Consider the following 17,642-nt stretch of genomic DNA (forward strand, 5'->3'; position numbering starts at 1 on the left):
TTGAGACTGAAAGGAATGCAAAGTCACAGCAAGCAGGGACTGGGGGAAGGGACAGAGGTCACTGACCACTGCTTAGAAGGCAGAAATCCTTCTCTCTTTCTTTCTTCCTCTCTTTCATTCTTTCTTTCAGTGTGTGTGTAATATCAACAGCTCAGTGTTCTTCCCCTGGTCAGAAAATCCACAGAAAATTGGACGTTGGTTAGTAAATCTCACATTGCATGTACATACAGTGAAAGGTTGAGCAGGTTCTTCAATAGTGAGGCAAATGTAAACACAGCTGAAGAAGAGAAATAGTAGAATGAAACTGGACTTCCCCCCCTCCTTATAGCTGATCATTTTTTAAACGAATAACCCTCAAAACTTTGACACAAGACAATGATCATTTTTTGTAACCACCAAACATCTTGATATCCAGAGAGGAAGAGTTTCAGTGTATATCACAGAGTCATAGTGAGGCCTTGGTTCCCAGTGCTGACACAGAGACAGACAGGGCAAGAATGCAGTGTAGTGGAATGTTAACAGAGAGACAAAGAGTAGTGGGAGGCCAAATGGTTGGAATGGTCAGCTGGGGCTTTTGCCCAGGCAGGTTGCTTGTTTACATCTATGTGACCTGCCTGCGGTTGTGCTTTTGGTAAATAAGATACAGACTGTGACAGCAAAACTGACGCCAGACGAGTCTTTCACCACCACAGCACAATGCATGCCTGAATCCACAGATACACTGCGTCTTAAATCTGTCACAAGGTTCAGTCAGGTTGGACAGAACAGGACAAAAGAGAAAGGTAAATGTGGTAGGACCAGTCAGGAAGGCTGCAGAAAACTGACCTGAGAAAATGGACGTTATGTTAAAACATGTCAGATAATGGTGATTATGTCATTATGGGCAATTTTGCTGATGACCTTCACAAAGTTGTCCATGCATGTAAATATTTGGGACTGCATTGATTTTAAAGTCATACAGATTTAAGGTGACACCTTGATGCCTTCAGGTAATTACATAAAATGTTGCTTCCCTCTATTACTGAATCACGTAGTATATCCAATTTTTGAAAGTGTTCATATTTGCAGCTGATGCTTAGTGTCTGGTGTTTCTTTTCTGGGAAATAATCTTCTAGTGTAAACAAAGATGTGCATTACATTTACAGCCACAGTGACAAAGAGTGACAATTACAGAAAACTTCTTCATCAGGAAAAAAGCAGCAGAAGTTGTTTTACAGCACTGTTTAAGCTTGTATACACATTTTTATAATTGGAATATCACTTAAGTATTTATAATTGAAAGGCTGGAATTTAAAGTCTGTGTTTGTCATGTGTCCTTTTTGTTTGTCCATATGTAAGAAACCCTGTGTTATGCAAGTCAGTAAATAGAGTGACCTATGTGCAAAGATTATCTCCCTTTTACTCAAGCTTTTCTTTACAAGTCATTCACAATGAACTGAAGTTGTTGCACCTGTTAGAGAGATTGTGTTAATGCAGTGAACATGTAGGGAAGAATTTTAGAAAGTTTAGGTGCATTTTGCCCTGTTGGATACGCTGTCACTATCTGGTGTTTACTCAAGTAGTCATCTAAGTACATGTTTTCAGTCACATTTACAGTAACATAGCTTGATTGTGATTCAACAGTGCCACCTAGTGGTTACCAAAACTGATGCACCTGCATCTTCCCCTCCTAAATTGGTTCATCACAGCTGTATGAACCTTTCAGGTTGCTGAAGCATGATATCAATACCAAAGGAGAGTTGATATTACTTTTCTCTAATGTCTAAACAAATGTAGTCAACAATATAATGTATCCAACTTATCACACAATTTGATAAGACAGTCTGAACAAGTAAAGGAATCTAAAAGGCTGAGAATGCCAAGCAAAGGTGAAGGAACAGAAAAGATTTAATAGCTTTTTTTTTTTTTTTTTTTTTGAATAGCAACACTTATCACTCAGAAAGTGTGGAGGTTCATTTTATGAATATAATATTCCCCAAGAATAATGAATAATACAATTTCAAATATCCAATATTTTGTGTCATCTTGTTCTTAGAATAAACTAAACATTTAAAACAGTAACAAGTGTATGTTTTAATTTTTTTCCCCAACACATTGATGAAGTAGTGCCATTGTTGGGAGATACACTTGTCCTGTGGAAATGATGTGGAGTGAAACTAAAGTTGAATAAGCAGTAGCAGTAAGCAGATAAGCAGTTCTACAGCAGACATTTGTGACTTGTCAAACACAAGTGAAAAATAACAGTACTGATTGCTGTATTGCATTGCAGTAAATGCTGGAACACAGTCACTGTTAATGTTTTCATTTCCACCTTAGTGGAGAAAACACACATTCTTCCATGCAGGACATGAGGGCTCACTGCATGGTTTGATGATGAGCGTGAAAATCAGTGGTAGAAATAAATTACGTAAGTAAAAGTAACAATTATACACTAGAAATTGCACAACCCTACTGTGCTTCTCCCTCAGTGGCCCTTATGCTCCTGCGGTGCCCTGTCTCAGACAAGCGTGGCCTTCTTACTCTAGGCTTAACCATTTATTCTGATAACTGACTGTGAAGGAAAAATAATTGGACTCACACTTCCACTGGAACTTTGACCATATTTAACATAGATATTCGATATCATAACAGTATATAAATAACATAAAATCACAAAAAGCATAATATGTCCCCTTTAAAGAAAACAGACTGTGAAAAAAAAAATCACATGTATAAAATTGTTCAGTCCATATCTGTTTTGCCAGAGATCGGAACGAAAAAACAAATTCATTCTCTAATTTTCAATTTAAAATGCCAAAAAAAAAAAAATAACGAAAAATGTCTTTTTTGCTTTTATTTACTTATATGCACTTGACAAAATATATTTTTTTCTTTTTTAGAATTAAAATAAAAGCTTTGAATGAGGAGACTAAGAGCTGAATCTTTTTAACCCTAACGTGATGATATTCCTTTTTCATTTCCCTGTGGGATCCACAATGAAACTTGCATTAAAGCTGTAAGTACGCACTGCAACATTGAAGTGCATCATTAAATTTATTAAAGTTGTAAATTATGCAAAAGCTCTGCAGCACCTTCAGCTGCAGTTTTACCACTAGAAATGAAATAAAGTAAATCAATGCAGTTAATTCAAGTTTGTTGTTGTGACTTCGACAGCAGTTTGCTCGTTGATATCAACCTGTTGTTTTGACTTTTCATGTACCATTTGCAACATGAGTGATTCTTTTTGTTGCTCAAAGGTCAAACTTGTGGATGTTAAAAATGGTGGAGACAACCTTGCGGTAGGCTGAACAGGGGATGGTTCATTAAAGACTGATGTACAAGTGTACTCCAAGACCCCACGGCATCACTGTTGGGTGTGGTTACAGGTGTTACAAAGCGAATTTCTGACCACACCCAACCACAGGCATCAGTGGTGCTGGCTATGGTAAATAGTGAAACAGGCTACCAGGGAACTCCCTTCTGAAACATGTGCACACACTTACCTACACTACAGCATAACATTGTTAAACAATGCGAGGTTGGTTTAAATTGTACTCCATTAGAATAAAATTTAAACCAACCATGTATTCCCTCTAAAGCACTTACTTAAACAGTGCTAGCTTAGCAGCTAATTAGCCAGTCTTATAACACTTGTTGCTGTAATCCTCACGTTTACAACAAAGTCATTTTTAACAGTTGTTCTATGATGTAAATAAGTCAATAACATGGTAATCAGATAGATCCCCACCAAGTATTAAACTAAAGAAACACTGAATACACACTGCCTTTTTCACAGCAGACATTTTGAATTTTGAATTCACAATAGGAAAAGCAGGTGTTACTAATAACATTAACGATGGCTCTGCTCTATTCAAGTGTCCCAGTAAGCAATGACAGCGTGACAGTGAGCCAGCAATACAAACCAGGACCCTGAAACTGAAGCAGCTAAATGGAATTCAGCCAATTCTGATTTGGTCCTTTACACTTGTGCTTTTACTGTGACATGTCAAAATGTTATGTTAGTGACAAAGGTCCATGTTAAAGATGCAATATCTTGCAATGCAACACCAACACCACAATGCATAGCCTCCAAAATGACCACATAGTTGAAATAACCCCTCCCTATTATGATTAGACACAGCTTTGTTCACTGTTTGAATGAATGTGAAACTAATAACATATGTAAATGGAATAATTCAACTCATTACTTTGCCTATATCCAAAGGCTTCTTAGAACTTTATTTGATTACTGGTTTACATTTTACATAATTCAAATTAGTGTTTAAAATATTTAGACACAAAAAATGCCTGCCTTAGCCACCAGCACAGACAAGTATTTTAACTTGTACCTCCTCCAACCTTCCATAAAAACAAAAAAATAATGAAATTTTCTGGTGATCTGATAATTCAACAAATATATTGTATAAACATAAAACTGCTTAGCTCATCTTCACATATACCAAACCAACTAAATGAAGATGAAGAAAATGAAGAGAGAATTACACATTTAAAAAAAAACACGTCCAAATGTATTATCATTTTCCAAATATGGTATCATGCACTCATCACATTCACCAGTGGAAATGAGAACATCAGTGACAAGCTTGTCCACACCATCATCATCTAGATCACTGTGAAGGGTGCGTTTTTTTATGCAAGAAAATACTTTAAGTAAGAGTCACTAAAAATCTGGTCCATGATGCTTGAGGGTTTCCCAGTTACTGTAGTGTCTTCTTGAGGAACTCAACCAGGAGGTGATGAGGGAAACCAAAATCCATCTGGATCACCACATAACCCTGCAGCATGGAGAGAAGGAATCAGATGCCAGAGTTGAGAGAGAGAAGAAATAGAAGCAGAACACAAACAAAGGCACGTAACAGAATGAATCAAAGTAATAGAAGACTCACATCCCGAGGAAACACTTCTGGGTTAGAGATGTCGAATAAGTTTGTTCCCTGTTTGTCCAACAACCTGGTTAGCTCAACCTCAAGAACTGGAACACACACCACAAATGTATTATAGAAAATCACATTTCATACGCCTTTGGCTTTACTTCTTTTCTACTGCAGGACTTAAACACAATATAACTCCATATGTATCCATTCCAGGTTTGACTTCCATTTCCTGGAGCTATATTTCATTTTGACCCTGCTGTAATTTGATACTCCAAGTACTTGCAGTGCTTTTTGATTACCCCAATTTTACTATTGCGTTTGCAACAGCTAAAACAAGACACGAACAGCTGAGGGGGAACACTGGACAAATAATAATGTCCAATCATTTGACAGGAAGATGACATTCATGGCAACTGAAGTCAGCTGCAAGAAAACAATGGTTTTAAGGCAATCCAGCAGATTTAGCTAATCTGTGAAAAATGTGAATATTGTACAATGAAGTGCAGTAATTATAGTAATGCCAGTACCTATATTTGTGTGGTAATGATTGATCATTATTAAAATACTATGTTGACGGAATTTCATATAAGACATTCTAGACGAGGGCTTTTTGATTGCGCTGTGAACTATATTATCTGTGCATAAGCGTGTGTGTGTGTCTTACCAGAGAGGACCTTGGGTGTGCCTATCTTCTCCACAGCTTCTCTTATGAACTCCAGTTGTGCCAAATCCAAAAGCTGTAAACAGCAGTGATTGAACAAGTCTAATCAAGCATTAAATACTACTCTGCCTGTGTGTTTTCAAGATCAGCATCACTTTAGCAAGGGACATGGAGAAAAATAATTAAAATGGCAGTGGACAAAAAGACCTATTTGTATAAATTGTGATTACATTTGTATTATTTTTCAAGAACCTTTGTGTTCTCTTACTGATTTATAATGGGTGTCAAAAATAATCTGTATACTACAATATGTGTCATTTTCAACTGTGGAGGCTAAACATAATGGGCATGTAACTACACATTGAGGATAAATGATAGTCATGAGGAGTATTTTAATATGTAATTTGATCAGTTTTGTGCCAAATTTACGTTTTCTCCTCAGAGGTAGTGCTTTTAATTTGAAGGATTCAGGCAGCACACACAAAAATATATTTCTTCAAGTATTGTAAAAGTTTTGAGAGAGAAGAGGAATAGTGTTTTTTCCTACTTGTTCTGGGGCTCTGTAGTTTCAGCTGGAATTCAACTGTGTTTAAATGTATCTTTTTTTCTGCCTGATTTCTCAAATCATTTCCTGTGTAAATGTGTGCCATTGTGCAAAACCACCAAGTAAGGCTTTAAACTATTGTACAGTTTAACTATAGTATTTTCCACAACACAAAAAATTGTCAATGAGATCAAGTGGGAAACCATCTTACCGGTAGATTCTGTAAGGGTAGGTCAGCTTGGAGAACAGAAATCCTAGAGAAAATGATAATCTCCATCACACACCAAGCACAGAACTTGATATAGTGGTGGACATGCAAAACTGCACATTCAGTAATGCTCTATAGTGCAAATTTAATTTAAATAGCTCAGCTGCTCCGTAACCACTAAAAAGAATGAGGCATAGTTTAGTAACTTCTCTCTAAAGCTCTCTTTTTACAATTACTTCTGGCACTTTTCATGTGTACAACCAAATGCAATACCATGACTGCCTCTGAGAAAAGACTTTCTAAACATACATGCTGAATATAGCGGGCAGGTTTTCGCAATCTCAGCAATTCTTGTGTAAATAGACGAGAAAGGTCTTACTCTGTTGGATTACCCTGCAGGGAGAGTTTCTTGTCCGCATAGGAAGCTGTAACATCTATGGACAAACCCTAGACATCAAAAATAAATATGGAAACAACAGTCAAACAAACCAAAACCTTCACAACAGACCCTGCCCACAAATGGAATGTAGAGTAAAGTATGACATAGATAATGTTGTCATAGATTGAGATATTTTCCCTTTTGAACAATTTGGGCAACAATCAGAACCTCTCTCTAGTGGGCCATGAGGTTCAGCTAGTGATGTTATGGTCAAAGTTGACAACACAACACAGTATCGACCTTTCAAAGCTCAAGTGTTGCAACAAGATGATCCAATGCCATCATCATGGTCTTGAATTTAATCCTTCCACACAAATGTAATACCAAGAGTTGTCCAGCAGATGTTGCCATTTTGAAGCAAGAGGCCCATGTCAAATAGTGAAAAAACACAAGCATTTTTCACTCTAGAAGATTTGTTATGAAGCCGAATGGACAAGAGGGCACATAGAGTATCATCTTCTACACTAGTGGATCCCAACAGCATATGTCTGATATACTCCTACACCTCCATCAATGCCCTCAAGAACACCTTCATTGACACCAACCATCATGTTTCAAATGTGTTCATTTTTAATACATTTTAAAGTAGACAATAAGTAAGATTGTTACCTATGTAAAAGTGGGCATAGTTACAATATTTTTTCAAACAAGTGAATTGTCAATGTATAGGTATGTTGGTCAAATTCACAACACAACCATTACTTTTGGCTAATAAATCCAACTTTATTGTCATTAATTTTAGCAGATTATTTTAATTATTTATTACACCTAGTTACTCCAACTGTGTATTCATATTAATTAATTATTTTAACTGTTTATCCATTACTTTTGGCAAACAATTTCACCTGCTTAGAAATTACTTTCAGCTAACTAAAGAACACAGTTTCTGAAGAAACTGTGGTGGGATTACCCCTGGATAGGTGATGAGGAAACTGTGGAAGAAGTCTTTTGGAAATTCAGGATGCATCAAAACTGGTCAGCATTCTTAACTCATCAACTTTTCTGTTTTCTCTAACAGTAGGTGGCTGAAAATGGTCAAATATGCTTATTTGATGCCCTCCAATCTGACCGTTTTGAAGAAGAGTGTCGGTGTGCCTTGATTCCCACAGTGGAGCTGCCCAGAGGCCTCCGCCCAAACGGTTGTACCCACTGTAGAGGTGTTTAGGAAAGGAATGGATGAACTCCACACTCTTAACTCTGGAGAGCCTGATTCCAACAAACACTGGAGACACACATAAGCAAAGCAAGACAATATGTTCCTGCTTAACATCTCCATGATGACATATGCTTTGGATGTATTCTCATAAAGGTGTGTATGTGTATGTGTTGGGGTGTGTGCAGGGAGAGGAGGTTTTCCACATTACCTTTCTAATAAATTCAGGCATGGCACTGGAAAGGTCTGTCGTGAAGAGTTCCTAAAATCATATTCATCAGTGTAATGTAAGAAACCACCAACAGGAGATTCTCAACAAGAAAGGCATATAGAATACTCTATTTTATGTTTGCAGTATTTTTTGCATATGCAGAGCTAATGAGAATATCAGTCAGGTTCCAGAAATCTCCCACCAGTTAGTACCATCAATGCAAATTTTATCAACAAGATACCACATCCATGTGTGACATGAATTGCAACCTTTCTGGGTGTTTTACAGGCCATATTTGAGGGTGATGTACTTACAGTAAGCTCTGCCCCCGAGATGTTGAGTTGGAAGCGGCCATCGTGGTGGGCAGCAGTCAGCATGGGGTTGAAGACCTGGTCTGAGGTTAAAAACAAGTTAAAGCTACACCATACTAAATTTTATTTACAAGTACACCTCTAATTCTCAAAGAGTGAGAAGAATCTTGATAACTGAGAGAAGCTGAAATAGCTCGCTGCTAATGAGCTACATTTTTTTGCTGCAATACTAGAGGAGTGTGATGTTAGACTAGACTGGATCTTAAAGTGCAACTTGTAGGTTGAAGGTTGTGCTGAAGTTCTTTGAGGAATTTACAATGCAGTGCAAAGTCAAGAGGTTGTGATATGTAGCACAACAAGCTAGCAAAACTGTGAACAGAACCGTGTTCCTGCACATGCACGGTGGCATCTGCCTTACACAGAACTACTCTCCAGAGACTGAAAACATGATTTCTGTTATTAGTCTTTGGAGCCATTTCTGAAAAAACTAAGGTGACTGTAATCTTCATGGAACGTGTCACCCAGTGCAGCAGTGTGGCTCATTGATGTGTTTTTAATGATTTTTGGACAACAACAGAGGTCTACAGCTCAGAGGAAAAAGATATATCAGACTTTGGATATACAAACAATTCTTGTAAGTAGGATGACTTCATTGTTGGTTTGGCTCTGCACATGAGATTTGTTGATAATAAGAAAAATATAGCAAATTGCTAGCTTTATCCTTTAACATAAGTTATAACGTTTATATCAACATGACCACATTGCAGTCCACTCACTCTTTGTCATCTACTCATACAGCAGGTAAGGTGTACTTTCCACAACAAGCAAGTGGGGAGACTGTCTGCCATGTGGCACAAGAGATTTCTGCAGCCTGGTGTTGAATTTGAACAGATGATTACAGATCTAAAATTGAATTTTGTCCCACATTTGAATGTCGAATAAAAAGTGACACTCCCAAGAAGTCCTTGAAGAAGGGCCTAAAAAAATGGTGTCAGATTAGGTCACATAAGGAAGTCCCCACAGTGCACTATGAGGTTTAGTCAGTCAGCCTTTTTTTTTGCTTGTTTTAGGTAGAATTTCACTGTTTTTCTTTATGGTGAATTGTTGTGTTTGTGCCAGCTGCTCAAATTCCAGCCTGTTTGGACATCAAGTACTAAACCCAAAAAGAATATTAAGAATTGCCACAACATAGGATACTTCCTCTAATGTTCCTTTCTTTTCTTTTGTATCTGCAATCCTTCATTTCAAATGAAAATGCAACAGTGACTGCTGACCTGAGACCCAAAAGTAGAGCATCCTGTTTTCAGTCAGCTGGCTGGGGTGGAAAACAGAGTCACTGATGACAGCAGAAGTGTTGTTGTAGTTGGTCAGCCCCTGGATAATTTATAAAACGGAAAAGTCAAGGGCTGGCAACCATGCACTCATGAGTATGACTGTGTATTTGACTGTATTTACAGGTATTGTTTACCTTGTGGTATGATTCTATGTAGTTAGCAGTAATTACAGGAGCGGCAGTCACGCCGATATCCACACTGATGTCTCCATCACTGAGGAACTGCTCTGGAAACACACACACAACCAAACACACACACACACACACACAGACCTGCTGTGTCAGTCATACCTATCATATGAATATGATTTAATTTAAGAATTCAAAAAAATGGACAAAGATATGGACACACACAACCTTGACAGATAACCAAATGAATGTGCTTTGTAGATGATTTGAAGATGTAATAAAAACTTTCTCTCTCTCTCTCTCTCTCTCTCTCTTTCTCTCTCTCTCTCTCTCTCTCTTTCTCACACACACACACACACACACACACACACACACACACACACACACACACACACACACACCCACCTGCTCTTTCTTGTATGAAGTCAGCCAGTATATTTGCCACCTTGTTGATCTCCTTACAAATCTGCATTTAAGACCAGACGCATCATTTCTACAGTACTGACTTTACTTTGATGATAAGAAGACATGAACATGCAGCTTGCTGTGATTCAGTAAACATTTATCCTCACTGTCTTTTTCGCCCTCACCTGTCCCTTGATGACCAGTTTGACAGTGAAGGTGATGAAGTCGGTGAAGAGCTTCTTCAGCCAGTTTGGTCTGAACAGCAGCAGCAAACACACATGAACAGGGTCAGACAGTGTGAACTGGGATTATAGAATGTAGATGCTTTTTGTGTTTTCTGCAGCTGACTGTCAATCAGGGTTCAGGCACAGCGGGGGAGTGTTGTCACTTACTCTCTGTCTCCCTGCAGATGCAGACGGAGCTTGTGAAAGTTCAGATAACAGTCTGATGTGTCGGCTGCCACCTTCCCTTCACCACAGTCTGACAGAGGAGACAGACAGAGGTGACAGAGAACAGATGTGAGGACACTTAGTTGGTATCTGTCTATATTCTTCATTGCTTGAGTTGGAACACATATGTGGCTTTTATATCAGCTATGGTACATCCCATTTACAGTGGTGTTAACGCTGCTAGTTGTGATCCAGAGACTTTTGAAACATCACAGCCCAAGTTCCAAGTCAGCATCTGCGCCCAGCCAAGTAAAGCCCAAATGCCCGGAAATGTTCTTGATCTGCCTTATTTATTGAGGATGCTTTGGGACCTGACCTGTATGAACTTAATAGATGAGTATCCCAGCATGCATTTTGCATCAACCAGAGGCAATAGTGGAGAATTTGAGCTAGGCTCACAATTGTTAGAATTGTCATGCTACAATTGTGTTGCCAAATAAAGTTTTGAGATGTTTTCAGGTGAGAAGTTAACCGTTTAGATGTGGTCGATTTATCTAAATGATGCCTACTTGAAGATCTGCTCCAACATTTTCGATGATGTGAGAACATGCTAGCCAGTGAGATAGGTGGGTCATCTAGGCAGCTAGCAGGCCAGTTCTCAAGATAGCCTGACACTGATGTCTCTGTGTCATTTTAAACACAAGATATATTAAGTTTTGTAAGATAAATGTAGATCTCTGTAGATCTTTGGTACTGTTTAAGTTTGGGTTTGTTAGGTTCTTAGACTTGCATTTACCCAGTAAACAGGACCAGTGAGTACTGGCTCAATTCAAGCCAGTACCTCCTATAAGGGAAGAGCATTAAACCAGTACAAAATAAAGTACTTACAAAGTTTGGGGTTGATTCCAAGGTCAATCTGTGACTCAATCTCTAAGTCAATTGATTGTGCAAGGTTGACACTAGATGAAAAATAAAATACAATACAGATGGCAGTCAATACAAAGCAATCAGCTTAGCATCAGTTCTTTCCTGGGAAATTTTCTTGGTACAGAGGAAGTGATGTGTTTTATATTTCAGGTTTGCTTTGGGTAAACAAAAGAGGAGCTCTAAGATTAGTAATGAGAACTATGTTTGTGAGACTGAAAAGTCAGAGTTAACCACAAAGTTATATGGGATGATGTTGGTCCAACATTCTCAACTCACAGCCAGTTGCCGTATCCATATTGGATGGTCCCTCTGAAGACTGCAGACACGTTGCTTATCTCCATGGCAATGCCTTCACCTGGATGCAGCTCAAACGTACTCCGACCAATTGTTAGGTTGTGAATCTCCAAACTGGGTGGGTCAAATTGAGATACATCACATGACTGACATGAGGACATTTTGTTTGTGTGTGTGTAGGTGTGTGTGTGTGTGTGTGTGTGCATGTCCACTCACTTGTCCAGGCCATATACGACTTTGCCTATAAAGAGCAGTGACTTCTCTCCCTTAACACTTGGATATCTGGCATGTTGGAATGCTGCCTCTATCACTTTAGTGGTTTTCTCATTCACTGCAAGCAACACACAAACACAAACATGTGGGCACTTAAACACAAGTCCATGGCAGGTAAATACAAACACACACCTGACACTTCCATAAACAAATAAAAAAGCCAAAATGAAACAAGGGAAACTGCAATTCCGGGGGTTTTTTTTGTTTTTTTTTTTTTAAAGATAACAATACCTCCTTAACTTTGAGGCATTAGCAAATGCTGCAAACATGTGAAGCCATTGCAACAGACATAAGTGTTGTGGGAAATGTGGTTCTAAAGTTTAAACGAAATTTGTGTTCTCACTTTTTGTATAATAAACTATAATGATACTGCAGCTATTGTGTATATTTTTTTAATTCTTCAAAAGAGAGAAAAACCTTTATTGGATATACAGTATCTGTAGAAACAGTCTCTAAGCTTCAAGCGGCAGCGATTGACTGACATCTCAGCGTTGGTGTTGCAAGGATGTTGGTGCGTGTGAAAGTCAACATCTGATAACACACAAACCTCTTTGGGATGATTCATTTTTCATTAAGAGTCCTGTTTCAAATGCATTCCTTGGTTCCAGAGACAGATAGTAATGATTATAGAAATAAATAATAAAAAAACAATTGGTGAACTAATTTATATGAGTTTTACATTTATATGAGTTTTACATTTTACATTGTTTCATAATCGATGTAACACAACAGCAGTTGCACTGTCATACATTTGAAGAATAAAAGATGAGACGACATTTTTGCTAAAAATAAAGCAGGAAAGGAAGCTGTGATGCAAGAGGCTGTCTCCCACGTAAACAGACAGGATGGCCAATTATAACCGAATAGTCTGAAGTGTGTAGAGGTTTGTGTGGTTATTCTGTAGCAGCATGGTGTTGTTTTCAGGTGTTTTAATGAAAGTAAACACAATGAATGGCTGTGCATAATGGCACTGTGCCCTGGCAGGGAACTCGTCTCCTCAGAGGCTGCTCTGTTACCTTCAGACACTGCAGAGATTTAATGAGCTGAAGGAGAAGCCACCCATACAGTATAAAGTAGCTGTAAACAACAGATACTGTAAGATCATCCACATTCATTTATAGATCAATGCAGACTATATGCAGATTTACTGAAGCTCATGCTTTATCCACTTCGAATTGGATACATTTTTTATGCTGATTTAAACACATCTACTGGTTGGAGGGTTTATTTATATATTAAGCATTCATTTGTCATTGTTGTGCATTTGCAGCAAGTATTTAGTTTTCTCTTGTTGATAAAATTACTAAAATAAAGTGGCAGTGGTGTTGATGATGTTGTACCAGAAACAGACTTGGTTCTGTGAAGTCCATTCGCAGGACGATGTCAAAGATCCAAATTCTGGTCGAAACTCACAGCCTCTGTGGCCATTGGAATTTAAATGATATTCTGAACCATTTTTTGGTATTTATTTATGAAATAAATGTTTTATTTATGAAATAAATACCAAAACAGGGTCAAACTCCCACTCACACACAACAGCAGCAGGGTAGGTGAGGCGGCAGACAGCTCCGGTGAATCTGTACGCTGAGGCAGGGTCCTGCAGGCAGCCGTGAGACGTCCCAAACGCAGATAGGAAGAGCAGCAGGAGCAGCAATGGGAAAACATCACGAGGCATTGTGCACGTGGACATTTCACCTCTCGGAGAGTTGGTTGAGGTTTTTAACCTGGTGGACTGTTTGCAGTTCACTGTGTGTCAGCAAGTTTCCTTCTGATGCAACTGACTCACGACACGCTGGAAGTGGAGGCAGTGGACTGAATTTTGTATTTCCACAGACTTTAAAATTCCTCTTCTTTTGGACTCAACTTCCCATGAGCTGTGGTGGCTCTGCTCTCACGCAAAATTTCAACCAGCCTTTTCGGACTTCCCTTGTTTATTTCTGAGAGGACTTTACAGCCTACAAATCTTATCCTTTCCACTGTCAGGGAGAACTCTGTGGACACTCGCTACCAAGAAACCCTGTCATTCAGCCTATCAGAGACAAACAACTTGTGTGAGTCACAAAATCACTTGATGTAAGGACAAACACTGACTCAGATTTGTTTTTCACAGCGGGTCCCCATAACCTAAACTGACCAAAGTATGACTTTTTCCATGCTACGGGTGCCACAAAATCTTAGATAGAAACACAAAGTATTAAATAGTGATGTTAAGACAATGGACAGATCCTTATTTTCAATATGAGGAGTTCAATAATGAAACCACCACACAATAAAATAATGAGTGTAGGACCAGGCAATACATCAGCACTGAAAAGATGCTGCATGTAGAAACTTTACATTTCAAATGGTAGTTAACGCTTCAGATTGTAGATTTTAGGAAAATCTGGAGTCACTGATATTACAACCGGTGTACATACCCCATAAGGATGCCTTTAAATGACCAGAAAAACTAAATCCACTCACAGAACAAACTTCATGCTGGAGATGTTTAAATGATGAAAACAAATCGGTTCGCTCCTCAACATATCTAGACTTTAAGTATAATTCCTTTCAAGCTGTGTCCACTTTTCCTGCTTTCAACAGGTGAAAAACACCACTGTGCTCACGTCCAACTCTCTCTGAACAAAGACTTTTTCATCAACGACATACAGAGGCTGACTGTTAAAGTAAACAATCCATTCCCTGGAGGTGATTGCCTTAGAATCTAATGAATACGTCCTCGTCCAAGCCTCTTAGCCAATTGGGTTTGGTTTGGTCTGAATTGAAAAGATCGGAGGAAGGGTACAGTGGGACACAGAGAGAGACGGGAGATAAGAACAAAGGGGGTAACTGATCTAGATAACAGATCTAACAGGGGTCTTTGTGTGTTTGCATACCCTCAGGCACCGTCTAGTGTGAGCACCGGTGTTGTTAGAACCATGTTTACCACATGATGTGAGGTTATTGCAGAGCAGTAAGTACAGTGACGTGCATAGACAGGACACATACCCCCCAAAAGAGCCCCAAAAGTCACACGTTCAGTGCATCTCAACTGGTTTTAATAATTTGATTAATTGCAAATTTGTTGGTGAATTAGTACCAGTAAAGTGCAATATCAACTAAGGTGAGTCCTGCATTATTACCTAATGATGTTGTAGAGGCATCCTGTGTCAAAATCTAGTATAAAGACATTTATATTGTTCTCATATGGTACATATTCCTAAATAAAGTTGTGTTTACACAGATAGTTTGGGTCCAGGTGGTTTTATTCCAGCACAGGTGTACTGTTTGGTCTCTGGATGTCGGAGCATTGTACAGGGCATATAGTTTAATCAAGGATGTGGGTGAAAAAAACAAGCCTCTATTACTGCGATGGCACCTCACTTGTAAATCCATGTATTATACTGTAATGCATGTAAAGAATTTAAATTTATAAGTGCTTATGCCAAGAAATCTGTCCAGGAGATCCCGTAAAACCTGTTATATGTTGAAAACATAGTCATCAAATTCCACTAAAGGTTATAATTTACAAAATGTAATCTTTTAAACAAAATGTAGCCCAGTTTTAACATTCACACATTAACTGTTCTGTTCTGTTCTCAGCTGCTCCAACAACAAACTGGCACCCACACAAAAACATAAGATCCACAAGCTTTGGCTCCATGAAAATCAATTTTTACTTTGATAAGTAAAGTAAATCCTCATGTTTTGACTGCATTCTGAGCAAAGGACCAACCAGAGACCTCTGAAGACCAATCAGCCTGCCTAAATGGATGAATGCTGAAGAGCCACCCTGCATAATGTTAGCTCTTGCTGTTTTCACAAAGCCTGTGTATGTTTGAGGACTGAGTCATTTCATCAGAGGGGGCAAGTGGAGTAGGGGGTCAACAGCAAATGTTTGCCCCAGGGCCCCCAAAAAATCTTAATGCAGCCATGGGACATGTCAATGTATATGAGATTGACAGCAGGTTTTAATGATGTGTTCTAAATGTCGATGGTACGGTGGCCATTTTGCTTTCATTTGGATCACAGAAGATTTTGGTTAAAACAAAACTATACAGACAACATAAAAAAAACTCCACAGGACAACATGTGAGATGGTCAAACTGAAAGTAAATATGTTGAAGAACATATCTTTAGGGCTGATGACCTGATCAAATCTTCATCAGAGACAAACCTGCACATAACAAATCAGCAGCCAAAGAAATTGAGAATAATAAGAAACAGCATGAAAACCTTTGTGTCGCTTCTACTTGATCCAGATGCTGGATGATTGTGAAAAGGAGAATAAGGAGTTCACCATCAGACAAAAAGAAGTGGAAGAGTTAAAAAGACCAAAAACCAGAACAAGAGGTGCATCAGGCTTTGAGAAGGCTTATAAACTAACTGTTGATGATCAACTAAATGATGATGATGATCATCAAGTAGCACTAACTGATAAGAAACTGAGATTTGATGTGAATACTGACACAGACAGACACCTGATATTGTTATTTTACAGATCCATCATAGAATACATTCTCACTGATCTGTTGGTATGGTAATTTAAATGCACGAAACAGAAATAAATTAGGAAACACTGTCAAGGCAGTGAGTAAGATCATTGGTGGGCAGCAGCAGCAACAAACAAATCACAATGAAAGCTAAATCCGACCTATCAAATCCAGACCATCTTCTCTTTAAGGAATTTGACATCCTACCCTCCGCACAGACACAGGTTTCCAAAAACTATCTATGTGTCACAACAGGATCTGAGTCAACCCCCGATGTGAGTTGCCCATGCGCGAGCGGGTCTGCCATCTTGGACAGCTAGGTACGACAACACCACTTAAACAAAACACATGTTGTCACTACATGATTTGAGTCTGCCACTACAAGATCTGAGTGTCAACTGTGCATTTTACAAACTTGAGGCTGGTTTCAAAAGCGAGTCAATCCCCATTAGAATTACAGGCCAGTCTCTAAACACTCATAGAGAATAAGCTCCCAAGTTTCATTGTTAAAACTGGGTGGAAACAATTAGAGAGTTTAAAAAAAAAAAACAACCTTGGGGCAGCTCTTCATACTGGGGCAGTGACATGCAGTTCACTACAGAGGAGAATGGGGGGAAGAGCATCATTTTCGGTAAGGTGTGTCCTTGACAAAATGTAAGAGGCGTAGCTTTGTTAGTGGCCATTCTCGCCAGTGTTCAAGCAGCTACCTTGCATGTAGAAATCTCCAGACTTTGGTAGGTGGAGATCTCTGACTGTCTGGTATCGTGAGACTAATCCCCATAGACCCCCATGTTTAAATACCCAACTTTACAGCAGAAATAAACATGTTTACAGCCTGGTGCAAAAAACGTTTTGGTCTCTATAGCTAATTTCCCTGTTCATGACAACTGTATTGGGGGTGAATTTTTATACAATTCAGCTATTTAAATTTTATTAAGGCTTGAAGTTAAGCATAATTAAGGGCATGGCTGCTTTGAGTGACAGGTGGATGTCATCACAGATGGATAGCTAGCCACTAG

At 38.7% G+C, this 17,642-nt stretch overlaps 1 protein-coding gene across 1 annotated transcript; it reads right to left on the bottom strand.

The window, feature by feature from the left end:
- Nucleotides 1-4,214: 4,214 nt before the first annotated feature.
- LOC121896947 (cholesteryl ester transfer protein, plasma) lies at nt 4,215-14,684 on the bottom strand. Its single transcript, XM_042411075.1, has 17 exons — nt 13,682-14,684; nt 12,095-12,209; nt 11,861-11,992; nt 11,546-11,616; nt 10,661-10,748; nt 10,454-10,523; nt 10,269-10,329; nt 9,870-9,961; nt 9,676-9,775; nt 8,405-8,484; nt 8,091-8,141; nt 7,796-7,948; nt 6,667-6,734; nt 6,291-6,333; nt 5,539-5,611; nt 4,887-4,972; nt 4,215-4,775 (listed from the first exon to the last, which is right to left on the bottom strand). Exons 1-17 carry the CDS (start codon nt 13,839-13,841, stop codon nt 4,698-4,700), a joined length of 1,521 nt encoding a protein of 506 aa, XP_042267009.1. The 5' UTR covers nt 13,842-14,684; the 3' UTR covers nt 4,215-4,697.
- Nucleotides 14,685-17,642: the final 2,958 nt, after the last annotated feature.

Source organism: Thunnus maccoyii, chromosome 5 (assembly GCF_910596095.1).
Source record: "Thunnus maccoyii chromosome 5, fThuMac1.1, whole genome shotgun sequence".
Taxonomy (NCBI): domain Eukaryota; kingdom Metazoa; phylum Chordata; class Actinopteri; order Scombriformes; family Scombridae; genus Thunnus; species Thunnus maccoyii.

Bases quoted from the DNA above. Each gene is read 5' to 3' on its own strand.
- LOC121896947 (XM_042411075.1), bottom strand. From the start codon at position 13,841: ATGTCCACGTGCACAATGCCTCGTGATGTTTTCCCATTGCTGCTCCTG. The intron at 10,330-10,453 runs GTGAGGGCGAAA...TCTTAAATGCAG, and splicing joins AACTGGTCATCAAGGGACAG to ATTTGTAAGGAGATCAACAA. The intron at 8,485-9,675 runs GTCAGCAGTCAC...TTTTAACCTCAG, and splicing joins GCTCTACTTTTGGGTCTCAG to ACCAGGTCTTCAACCCCATG.